This window comes from Salmo trutta, chromosome 38, assembly GCF_901001165.1.
Source record: "Salmo trutta chromosome 38, fSalTru1.1, whole genome shotgun sequence".
Taxonomy (NCBI): domain Eukaryota; kingdom Metazoa; phylum Chordata; class Actinopteri; order Salmoniformes; family Salmonidae; genus Salmo; species Salmo trutta.
Window position 1 is genome coordinate 19,966,147 of NC_042994.1, and position 13,031 is coordinate 19,979,177.

At 42.7% G+C, this 13,031-nt stretch overlaps 1 protein-coding gene across 4 annotated transcripts in view; it reads right to left on the reverse strand.

Moving 5' to 3' along the window:
• Positions 1 to 13,031, reverse strand: part of LOC115178772 (son of sevenless homolog 1) — an 81,739-nt gene that overhangs the window by 18,807 nt on the left and 49,901 nt on the right. For all 4 annotated transcript variants that reach the window (XM_029740079.1, XM_029740081.1, XM_029740080.1 and 1 more), the window contains exons 11-14: positions 8,683 to 8,764; positions 5,363 to 5,485; positions 1,422 to 1,525; positions 1,024 to 1,246 (exon numbers count right to left, since the gene is read on the reverse strand). In XM_029740079.1, coding sequence (XP_029595939.1) covers positions 1,024 to 1,246; positions 1,422 to 1,525; positions 5,363 to 5,485; positions 8,683 to 8,764 — 532 coding nt within the window. The remainder of the gene's footprint in view (positions 1 to 1,023; positions 1,247 to 1,421; positions 1,526 to 5,362; positions 5,486 to 8,682; positions 8,765 to 13,031) is intronic.

Here is a 13,031-nt window from a genome sequence, read left to right on the forward strand (position 1 = left end):
GTGTACTGAGTTTGAAGGTAGGCCTTGAAATACATCCACAAGTACACCTCCAATTGACTCAAATGATGTCACAGAACAGCACAGACTGTCTCTAACCAGAATAGAAAGAGGAGTGGGAGGCCCCGGTGCACAACTGAGCAAGAGGACAAGTACATTAGTGTCTAGTTTGAGAAACAGGCCTCACAAGTCCTCAACTGGCAGCTTCATTAAATAGTACCTGCAAAACACCAGTCTCAACATCAACAGTGAAGAGGCAACTCTGGAATTCTGGCCTTTCTATTTTTTATATTGCTACTATGCAAATAAGCAAGTAACCATTTCACTGTACCATTTACACCTTCTGTATCCTGTGCATGTGACAAATAAACTTAGATTTTATTTGATATAGTGTTATGTTTACCAGAGACGGTAATGTGAAGAACATGACCTGCACCAAAGTCAAATTAGGATATAGGACAAGGACTAGGTAAAGTGTATTTTTAGCTGGAGCTTTTCCTTATTGTAGGCTACTACTTTTAGCACTTTTTGTCTTGAAACCCTCAGTTGTTTACTACACTACTCACTCTGTTTAACACATGGCCTCACATTTAATCCTTAAAGAGATGGGTTGGGCTAAGGCTTAAGAGAGTGTGAACAATGCTGAATGGGTGTAGACAAAGAAGAGCTCTCCAAGTAGGTGTCCAAAAACATTCCAAGGTCCATTTTCTCAAAAGTGGTGTTACAAGTTTATCAACTTTCAAAGCAGAATTACTTTCTCATTGTTCCTCAACTGGAGTGTATGATAAACCATTTTCTATCTCTGAGTCTATGAGTCCAATGTAAAAGACACCATTTCAAATGTTGCTACATAGCACCGAATCCAGGTGGTGGGTCACATTTTTGCTCTAGGACAACACTTACACAGCTGATCCAAGTAATCATCAAGCCAGTGATAAATAGAGGTGCTTTAGTACTGGACTGGAACAAAAGGGACTGGAGTTAAAAAACACTGCCGTGGACAGCAATACGGTACTGTAGGCCTACCTGTAGAAGTCGGACTCAAGCAGTGTGAGTTGCCGGGCGATCTCAATGGGGTGGAGGGTCATGAGGTCAAACTGGTCTGTCTGGCCCGACTTGCTGAGGTGCCACTCGATGGGCGGTGGCGAGCTCTCGAAGGTGATGTTGTGGCTGGGCCCATTGGCCTGTGCCTGCTTCTTCCTCTGGATGATCTTGGTGATGGACTCCACCCACTTCTTCATGGCCTTGCCTGGGAGGGGTCACAGAGAGGGAGACTGTCACTTAGAGAAGAGAAGTAGAGGAGAGATACGAGAGAGGAAGAGACAAGAGGAAAAGAAGAAAAAAGAGAGAAAATAAATACAAAACAAAAAGAGGATATGCAACGAAAGAAGAGAAAGTCCTTGCCCCGATATATCCACACATACCTCGCACCAATGCAATGAACTCCTCCAGATACTTGAGTAACTGACAGTCCCGCTCAAAGTCATAGAAGTGGTGCTCCACCCAGTGGCGACATACATTCAGTACCCTGCAGGAAGAGAGAGTAGGTCAAAACCAGTTAAGATACCAGTTACAGACCAGCAAGAGACCGCTAACTACAAATCCTGACCTAAAAACTAAATAAATCTGCCCCTGGATTAGCAACTTAAACCAACTCCTAAGAGACTGGAAGAGAGATTAGTTGACTGATAAACTGTGGCTCTCTGGTCTCTTAAGGGAGAACTACAAAGAGTGCATGCTGGAAAAATATATGGCAGCTAGAAATGAAAATGGGATGCACTTCAGAGATACAGTTGAAGTTGGAAGTAACATACACTTAGGTTGGAGTCATTAAAACTTGTTTTTCCAAAACTCCACAAATTTCTTGTTAACAAACTATACTTTTGTCAAGTCGGTTAGGACATCTACTTTGTGCATGACACAAATAATTTTTCCAACAATTGCTTACAGACAGATTATTTCACTGTATCACAATTCCAGTGGGTCAGAAGTTTACATACACTAAGTTGACTGTGCCTTTAAACAGCATGGAAAATTCCAGAAAATTATGTCATGGTTTTAGAAGCTTCTGATAGGCTAATTGACATCATTTGAGTCAATTGGAGGTGTACCTGTGGATGTATTTCAAGGCCTACCTTCAAATTCAGTGCCTCTTTGCTTGACATCATGGGAAAATCAAAAGAAATCAGCCAAGAACTCAGAAAAGAAATGTAGACCTCCACAAGTCTGGTTCATCCTTGGGAGCAATTTCCAAATGCCTGAATGTACCACGTTCATCTCTGCAAACAATAGTACGCAAGTATAAACACCACGGGACCACGCAGCCGTCATGCCGCTCAGGAAGGAGACGCGTTCCGTCTCCTAGAGATGAACGTACTTTGGTGCAAATCAATCCCAGAACAACAGCAAAAGGACCTTATGAAGATGCTGGAGGAAACGGGTACAAAAGTATCTATATCCACAGTAAAACGAGTCCTATATCGACATAACCTGAAAGGCCGCTCAGCAAGGAAGAAGAAGAAGCCACTGCTCCAAAACCGCCATAAAAAGCCAGACTATGGGTTGCAACTGCACATTGGGACAAAGGGTACTTTTTGGAGAAATGTCCTCTGGTCTGATGAAACAAAAATAGAACTGTTTGGCCATAATGACCATCGTTATGTTTGGAGGAAAAAGGGAGAGGCTTACAAGCCTAAGAACACCATCCCAACCGTGAAGCACGGGGGTGGCAGCATCATGTTGTGGGGGTGCTTTGCTGCAGGAGGTGCACTTCACAAAATAGATGGCATCATGAGGATGTAAAATTATGTGGATATATTGCAGCAACATCTCAAGACATCAGTCAGGAAGTTAAAGCTTGGTCGCAAATGGGTCTTCCAAATGGACAATGACCCCAAGCATACTTCCAAAGTTGTGGCAAAATGGCTTAAGGACAACAAAGTCAAGGTATTGGAGTGGCCATCACAAGCCCTGACCTCAATCCCATAGAAAACTTGTGGCCAGAATTGAAAAGGCGTGTGCGAGCAAGGAGGCCTACAAACCTGACTCAGTTACACCAGCTCTGTCAGGAGGAATGGGCCAAAATTCACCCAACTTATTGTGGGACGCTTGTGGAAGGCTACCCGAAACGTTTGACCCAAGTTAATAAATTTAAAGGCAACGCTACCAAATACTAATTGAGTGTACGTAAACTTCTGACCCCACTGGGAATGTGATGAAAGAAATAAAAGCTGAAATAAATCATTCTCTCTACGATTATTCTTACATTTCACATTCTTAAAATAAAGTGGTGATCCTAACTGACTTAAGACAGGGAATTTTTACTAGGATTAAATGTCAGGAATTGTGAAAAACTGAGTTTAAATGTGTTTGGCTAAGGTGTATGTAAACTTCTGACTTCATCTGTAGATGTAAAGGGTTGAGGGTAGCTGAAGGCTGGGACCCCCCAAAAAATAAAGATAGCTAATTTAAAATATACTGTCTGTGAAATCTATGTAGTATGTATAACCTGAAGTGTAAGCCTAAGTATTGTTGTCCATTAGTTTATTCCAATTATGGGAGGGGTGTAAGGGTTAGGGGAAAATAATAAAGTAGGAAGATATATATATAAAAAAAATATATTTACAAAAAAATATATACAATGCATTCTGAAAATATTCAGACCCTCGACTTTCCCACCCCAAAAAGATTCACAGCAAAAACAGGTTTTTAGAAATGTTTGCAAATAAATAAAACAAATTAAAACTGAAATATCACATTTACATAAGTATTCAGACCCTTTACTCAGTACTTTGTTGAAGCACCTTTGGCAACGATTACAGCCTCAAGTCTTCTTGGTTATGACACTACAAGCTTGGCATACCTGTATTTGCACACCTGTAGTTTCTCCCATTCTTCTCTGCAGATCTTCTCAAGCTCTGTCAGGTTGAATGGGGAGCATCGCTGCAAAGCTATTTTCAGGTCTCTCCAGAGATGTTTGATTGGGTTCAAGTCCGGGCTCTGGCTAGGCCACTCTAGGACATTCAGAGTCACTCCTGCGCTGTCTTGGCTGTGTGCTTAGGGTCGTTGTCCTGTTGGAAGATTAACTTTCACTCCAGTTTGAGGTCCTGTGTGCTCTGGAGCAGGTTTCCACCAAGGATCTCTCTGTTCTTTGCTCCATTCAGCTTTCCCTCGATCCTGGCTAGTCTCCCAGTCTCTGTCGCTGAAAAATACCATGCTTCACTCTAGGGATGGTGCCAGGTTTCCTCCAGACATGAAGCTTGGCATGCAGGCCAGTTCAATCTTGGTTTTCATCAGACCAGAGAATCTTGTTTCTCACTGTCTGAGAGTCTTTAGGTGCCTTTTGGCAAACTCCAAGCGGGCTGTCACGCGCCTTTTACTGAGGGGTGGCTTCCGTCTGGCCAGTCTACCATAAGGGCGTGATTGGTGGAGTGCTGCAGAGATGCCGGTCCTTCTGGAAGGTTCCTTCTCCCCCGATTGCTCAGTTTGGCCGGGCGACCAACTCTAGGAAGAGACTTGGTGGTTCCAAACTTTTTCCATTTAAGAATGGAGGCCACTGTATTGTAGGGGACCTTCAACGCTGCAAACATTTTTTGGTACCCTTCCCCAGATCTGTGCCTCGACACAATCCTGTCTCGGAGCTCTACGGACAATTCAACCTCATGGCTTTGTTTTTGCTCTGACATGCACTGTCAACTGTGGGACCGTATATAGACAAGTGTGTGCCTTTCCAAATCATGTTCAATCAATTGAATGTACCACTGGTGGACTTAAATCAAGTTGTAGAAACATCTCAAGGATGATCAATGGAAACAGGATGCACCTGAGCTCAAATTAGTCTCATAGCAAAGGGTCTGAATACCTCTGTAAATAAGGTATCTGTTTTTTATTTGTAATAAATTTGTAAAAAAATGTAAACCTGCTTTGTCATTATGCGGTATTGTGTGTAATTTGATGAGGATTTTGTTTATTTTTTAAATCAATTTTAGAATAAGGCTGTAACGTAACAAAATGTGGAAAAGGGGAAGGGGTCTGAACACTTCCCGAACGCGCAGTATACGGAGCATAAAAAAATATATAAAAATGTAGAGTGCATGCTTTTGTTTCAGCCCAGCATTGAAAAAGTTTGAAACCTTTCTCTGCTAGTCAGGAAAGACTACCCTCCATGTGTATCACAAGAAAACCAGGATGTACTGTTGACCCCTAGGTCAAGTTCATCAGGCACCAAAATGAAAGAAAACAAACAGGGGCTACCTCGACTTGTCCAAGAATAACTTTTTTTATTGTCTAATGTTTTCTGTTATTGTCCCTAATGAACACAACCTCCGGAATTAGGTGTGGTAAATGTGGAGGGGTGCAGATGTACCTGAGTTGGACTGGCTGGACAAACTCCTTGCGAAAACGTTTGAGTTCGGCGCTGAGAGGTTGGTCTCCGTTCTCTATGGCCATCTGGTCCGCCTCAGTGGGCTTTGGCTCAGGAATTTCAAACCTGGAAGGTTCCGGAAAACAAAATCACTATTGAGAAGACACAGCAATGTGGAATCTGGGATACACCTTTAACCAGACAGTAGATGTTCCAGACTGGAATATGTTCCGGGATTCTTCCGATGGCATTGAGGAGTACACCACATCAGTCACTGGCTTTAGCTATAAGTGCATCGAGGACATCGTCCCCACAGTGACTGTACGTACATACCCCAATCAGAAGCCATGGATTACAGGCAACATCCGCTCTGAGCTAAAGGGTAGAGCTGCCGCTTTCAAGGACCGGGACTCTAACCCGGACGCTTATAAGAAATCCCACTATGCCCTCCGACGAACCATCAAACAGGCAAAGTGTCAAGACAGGACTAAGATTGAATCGTACTACAACGGCTCCGATGCTCGTCGGATGTGGCAGGGCTTGCAAACTATTACAGACTAGAAAGGGAAGCACAGCCGAGAGCTGCCCAGTGACACGAGCCTACCAGACGAGCTAAATTACTTCTATGCTCGCTTAGAGGCAAGTAACACAAACATGCTTGAGAGCATCAGCTGTTCCGGATGACTATGTGATCACGCTCTCCGCAGCCGATGTGAGTAAGACCTTTAAATAAGTCAACATTCACAAGGCGGATTACCAGGACGTGTACTCCGAGCATGCGCTGACCAACTGGCAAGTGTCTTCACTGACATTTTCAACCTCTCCCTGTCTGAGTCTGTAATACCAACATGTTTCAAGCAGACCACCATAGTCCCTGAGCCCAAGAACACTAAGGTAACCTGCCTAAATGACTACTGACCCGTAGCACTCATGTCTGTAGCCATGAAATGCTTTGAAAGGCTGGTCATGGCTCACAACACCATTATCCCAGAAACCCTAGACCCACTCCAATTTGCATACCACACCAACAGACCCACAGATGATGCAATCTCTATTGTACTCCACACTGCCCTTTCACACCTGGACAAAAGGAACACCTATGAGAGAATGCTATTCAATGAATACAGCTCAGCATTCAACACCATAGTGCCCTCAAAGTTCATCACTAAGCTAAGGACCCTGGGACTAAACACCTCCCTCTGAAACTGGATAATGGAATTCCTGAGGGACATCTCGTAGGTGGTAAGGGTAGGTAACAACACATTCGCCACGCTGATCCTCAACAAGGGGGCCCCCTTAGGGGTGCATGCTCAGTCCCCTCCTGTACTGCCTCCTGTTCACCCATGACTGCACAGCCAGGCACAACTCCAACACCATATTAAGTTTATTGATGACACAACAGTGGTAGGCCTGATCACCGACAACAAGAGAGGTGGTCAGAGAACTGACCGTGTGGTGCAAGGACAACAACCTCTCCTTCAATGTGATCAAGACAAAGGAGATGATCGTGGACTACAGGAAAATGAGGACCGAGCACGCCCACATTCTCATCGACTGGGCTGTTGTGGAGCAGGTTGAGAGCTTGAAGTTCCTTGGCGTCCACATCAGCAACAAACTAGCATGGTCCAAGCAGACCAAGACAGTCGTGAAGAGGGCACGACAAAACCGATTCCCCCACAGGAGATTGAAAAGATTTGCCATGGGTCCTCAAAAGGTTCTACAGCTGCACCATCGAGAGCATCCTGACGGGTTGCATCACTGCCTGGTATGGCAACTGCTCGGCCTCCGACCGCAAGGCACTACAGAGGGTAGTGCGTATGGCCCAGTACATCACTGGGCCCAAGCTTCCTGCCATCCAGGACCTCTATACCAGGCGGTGTCAGAGGAAGGCCCTAAAAATCATCAAAGACTCCAGCCACCCTAGTCATAGACTGTTCTTTCTGCTACTGCACGGAAAGCAGTTCCGGAGCGCCAAGTCTAGGTCCAAGAGGCTTCTAAACAGATTCTACCCCCAAGCCATAAGACTCCTGAACATCTAATCAAATGCCTACCCAGACTATTTGCATTGTGTCCCCCCCTCTGTTACACTGCTGCTACTCTCTAGTTATTATCTATGCATAGTCACTTTAACTCAAACAGCGAGTAAAGGTGTTTTTTACTGAGAATGACAATGGTTCCTCAATATATATATATATATATATATATATATATATATATATATATATATATATATATATATATATAAAAAAATATCCTTCTCTCTCCCTTTCAAAAACCACTCAGCATGAAAGTGAAAAATGTAACGCTCTGATCCAGTGCAAATGTCATAAAATACCTGATTACTTCTTATCCCTACAGCTGTGTCCCAAGCTCACTGGCTCAGGAGACTCTGAGGGCCCAGAATATTACAATGTTGCAAGTTTGCTAGCATGAGCTTCTGGTGTATCCAGTTGATAGCCTAGTTGATACAATGTTTCAAGTTCGTTGCAGACTGGCCATGTGTAGCCAATGTGATTTATAGGAAATGTATTTTTTAAATCAGGATATTTTCTACCTGCAGGCAGCAATGTTTTTATTTGTTGGCTTTATGTAGGCTATTTTTACATAGTTGGCAATAGAAGTTACTTTTAGATTTGTATTATTTTCATTTAGATATAACTTAGACGAACCACATGACAATGATTTTGAGATACGAAGACTTTATTATAAATTCAATTAAACTGTTAATTGAAAATAATAGCTGGCACGCAGAACGGTAGAAATGGTAACATAAATTGGCACTCAAAATGGAACAAGTTGCCGACCCCTTGTGTAGCCTATTACCGGCAACTTCAGGAATGTAAATGCAGAATTTTAAGGCCAGCAGCAGCGGGAAGAGGAGGCCATCTTGATCTCTGGCTCCCCCGAGTCATTTGTGTGTCTTAATTATTTAATCAAACAGTGTGTTTAAATAATCAGACAAGCTACATATAGTTGATTTTATTAAAACACATAGTGTCTTTATATGGAAAAATATACGTTTTAAAAATTTTGACCAATCGATTAGTCGAAAAAACTGACGACTCTCGCTTGACCAAGATTTATTTTAGTCGGGGACAGCCACAGTTTCAAAAATGTATATGGGAATATATTGTCCATGATAAATACATCTGTCTTTGTTCTGACAAAGGTCAGAGTCAACGAGTCTTGTTGACTGAAAACATTTGCCAAAGTGAAAGGCAATGTATCTGATTTTGAAAAATATGACACAATATTAGAACCAAATGCGGTTCATAGAATAATAACAGTGGAGCCCAATCCTAGAATGGAATCAACATACTCACCTCTCCATAAGAAGACCCAGCAGCTCCTGAGGTTTACAGAAGGACCTGTAGGTTGTAAGAAATGTTCGGACGAAATTTGGATCTGCAAGAAGGAAAAACAAGGTCAGCCATTTTGTGAATCATTCTCAGCAGTGTGCAAGTAGCTATTTTTCTTTCATGACTTTGCGGTGATGACTTGCATGAAATTCGCTACTGTTTGCTAGCCAGATATCTTATAACTATTAAGTGAACAGTCTAAGATATGCTAACCAATGTCATGTTTCTTAGGCACCAAACAGAAGAAAACAGACAAACAAAATGTCAAACATTCCCTAGTGAACATGACCCAGGTCTGTGTGTATATTAGGAGTGCTGATACTGTAGTTATGCGGGAGAACAGGACCGTTAGCTAGCGGTTCACATGTTGGATCTGTCCAAGCCCTTTCACCGGGGTCTGGCTGGGGTTGGCGGGCAGTGGGGGGGGGGGGGGGGACAATAGCTGCCTCAGTGCGGATTTACAAACAATCGGCCTGCGACCATTTCAGCCAGGAAACAGACGCTGCTCTGACGCACACAGCTGCCACTCCACCACACACGCTTAAAAATAGATCACCCGCCTGCCCTCCCCACCACCGACATACACACTGCAGTGTTTCTACTAGGCTTTGACCACAAATACAAGTATAGGGACAAGTCAACAACATTATTTTGGTATGACTTAACAGAATATTAACTTAGAAATGCTTGATTTTCACTGGGCAGTTACTTTAAAGTTATCTTCCTGCAATTCTACGCATTTTGCAATGGGGCAGAGAGATAATGCTAGTTTTATTGTAAATTTTCCTGCAATTCTACACATTTTGCCTTGGCTTATGTTGTGTTCTTATGCTATCTGAGTGACTCAAACTTTATAACAAAATGTATTTTAGACAGTTATTCTGGTGGTTGTTAGTTCTTAAAGATGATCTTATTAAAAAAATATACAGCTCCATTATCTTTTCTACGTACTTTATATCTGGTTTTAAACGTTTAAGTTTACACTGAAAACGTTTTAACACCCCAAACCTTATTTAGTTATCACACACACGAAAAAGTATGTGAACCTTTTGGAATTACCTGGATTTCAGCATCATCCTCTTAGTCACAACAAAAGACAGACACAGTGTGCTTAAACTAATAACACAAATTGTATTTTTCTTGTCTACATTGAATACATCATTTAAACAAACATTCACAGTGAAGTTTGGAAAAAGTATGTGAACCCCAAGGCTAATGGACTTTTCAAAAAGCTAATTGGAGTCAGGAGTCAGCTAACCTAGAGTCCAATCAATGAGACGAGATTGGAGATGTTGGTTAGAGCTGCCTTGCCCTATAAAAAAAACACTCAAAACATTGGAGTTTGCTATTCACAAGAAGCATTGCCTGATGTGAACCATGCCTCAAACAGAAGAGATCTCAGAAGACCTAAGATTAAGAATTGTTGACTTGCATAAAGCTGGAAAGGGTTACAAAAGCATCTCTAAAAGCCTTGATGTTCATCAGTCCACAGTAAGACAAATTATCTATAAATGGAGAAAGTTCAGCACTGTTGCTACTCTCCCTAGGAGTGGCTGTCCTGCAAAGATGACTGCAAGAGCAAGTGCAGAATGCTCAATTAGGTTAAGAAGAATCCTAGAGTGTCAGCTAAAGACTTACTGAAATCTCTGGAAGATGCTAACATCTCTGATGACGAGTCTACGATACATAAAACACTAAACAAGAATGGTGTTCATTGGAGGACACCACGGAAGAAGCCACTGCTGTCACAAAAAAAAAATATTGCTGCATGTCTGCAGTTCGCAAAAGACCTCCTGGATGTTACACAGAACTACTGGCAAAATATTTTGTGGACAGATGAAACTAAAGTTGAATTGTTTGGAAGGAACACACAACACTATGTGTGGAGAAAAAAAGGTACAGCACACCAACATCAAAACCTCTTTTCAACTGTAAAGTACGGTGGAGGGAGCATCATGGTTTGGGGCTGCTTTGCTGCCTCAGCAACTGGACAGCTTGCTATCATCTATAGAAATATGAATTCTCAAGTTTATCAAGACATTTTGCAGGAGAATGTAAGGCTATCTGTCCGCCAATTGAAGCGCAACAGAAGTTGGGTGATGCAACAGCACAACGACCCAAAAAACAGAAGTAAATCAACAACAGAATGGCTTCAACAGAAGAAAAGAGCGGTTCACACCAGACATCCTAAGAATATTGCTGAACTGAAACAGTTTTGTAAAGAGGAATGGTCAAATTCCTCCTGACCATTGTGCAGGTCTGATCCACAACTACAGAAAACATTTGGTTCAGTTTATTGCTGCCAAAGGAGGGTCAAACTGTTATTAAATCCAAGGGTTCACATACTTTTTCCACCCTGAGCTGTGAATGCTTACACGGTGTGTTTAATAAAGACATGAAAACGTCTAATTGTTTGTGTGTTATTAGTTTAAGCAGACTGTGTTTGTCTGTTGTTGTGACTTAGATGAAGATCAGATCAAATTTTATGACCAATTTATGCAGAAATCCAGGTAATTCAAAAAAAGTTTTCATACTTTTAATTGCCACTGTATACACACACACAGGACCAGTCGAAAGTTGACACCTACTCATTCAAGGGTTTTTCTTAATTTTTTTATTATTTTCTACATTGTAGAACAATAGTGAAGACATCAAAACTATGAAATAACACATATGGAATCATGTAATAACCAAAAAAAGTGTTAAAATCGAAATATATGGGCCTCCCGAGAGATCCTGGTTCGAGTCAAGGCTCTGTCGCAGCCGGCCGATACCAGGAGACCCATGGGGCGGCACACAATTGGCCCAGCGTCGTCCGGGTTAGGGGAGGGTTTGGCTGGCAGGGATGTTCTTGTCCGATCGCGCACTAGCAACTCCTGTGGCGGGCCGGGCGCCGTGCACGCTGACACAGTCGCCAGGTATACGGTGTACGGTGTTTCCTCCGACAGATTGGTGCGGCTGGCTTCCAGGTTAAGTGGGCATTGTGTCAAGAAGCAGTGTGGCTTGGCTGGGTTGTGTTTTGGAGGACGCACAGCTCTCGACCTTCGCCTCTCCCGAGTCCATTCGGTAGTTGCAGCGATGGAACAAGACTAACTACCAATTGGGGAGAAAAAGGGATATAAAAAAAACACACACACACACACACACACACACACACACACACAAACATCTAGATTTTAGATTCTTCAAAGCAGCCACCCTTTGCCTTGATGACAGCTTTGCACACTCTTAGCATTCTCTCAACCAGCTTCACGAGGTAGACATCTGGAATTCATTTAAATTAACAGGTGTGCCTTGTTAAAGTTCATTTGTGGAATTTCTTTCCTTCTTAATGTGTTTGAGCCAATCAGTTGTGTTGTGACAAAGTAGGGATGGTATACAGAAGATAGCCCTATTTGGTAAAAGACCAAGTCCATATTATGGCAAGAACAGCTCAAATAAGCAAAGACAAATGACAGTCCATCATTACTTTAAGACATGAAGGCCAGTCAGTTTCTTCCAAGTGCAGTCGCAAAAACCATCAAGCGCTATGATGAAACTGGCTCTCATGAGGACCTGCAGAGGATAAGTTCATTAGAGTTACCAGCCTCAGACTGCAGCCCAAATAAATGCTTCACAGAGTTCAAGTAACAGACACAAACTGTTCAGAGGAGACTGTGTAAATCAGGCCTTCATGGTCAAATTGCTGCAAAGAAACCACTACTAAAGGACACCAATAAGAAGGAGAGACTTGCTTGGGCCAAGAAATACGAGCAATAGACATTAGAGCAGTGGAAATCTGTCCTTTGGTCTGATGGGTCCAAATTGGAGATTTCTGGTTCCAACCACGTGACTTTGTGAGACGCAGAGTAGGTGAACGGATGATCTCTGCATGTGTGGTTCCAAACGTGAAGCATGGAGGAGGAGGTGTGATGGTGCATTGCTGGTGGCACTGTTTGTGATTTATTTAGAATTTAAGGCACACTTAACCAGCATGGCTACCACAGCATTCTGCAGCGATACGCCATCCCATCTGGTTTGTGCTTTGTAGGACTATCATTTGTTTTTCAACAGGACAATGACCCAACACACCTCCAGGTCTATTTGACCAAGAAGGAGAGTGATGTAGTGCTGCATCAGATGAACTGGCCTCCACAATCACCTTCAACCCAATTAAGATTTTTTGGGATGAGTTGGACAGCAGAGTGAAGGAAAAGCAGCCAACAAGTGCTCAGCATATGTGGGAACTCCTTCAAGACTGTTGGAAAAGCATTCCTCATGAAGCTGGTTGAGAGAATGCCAAGAGTGCAAAGCTGTCATCAAAGCAAAGGGTG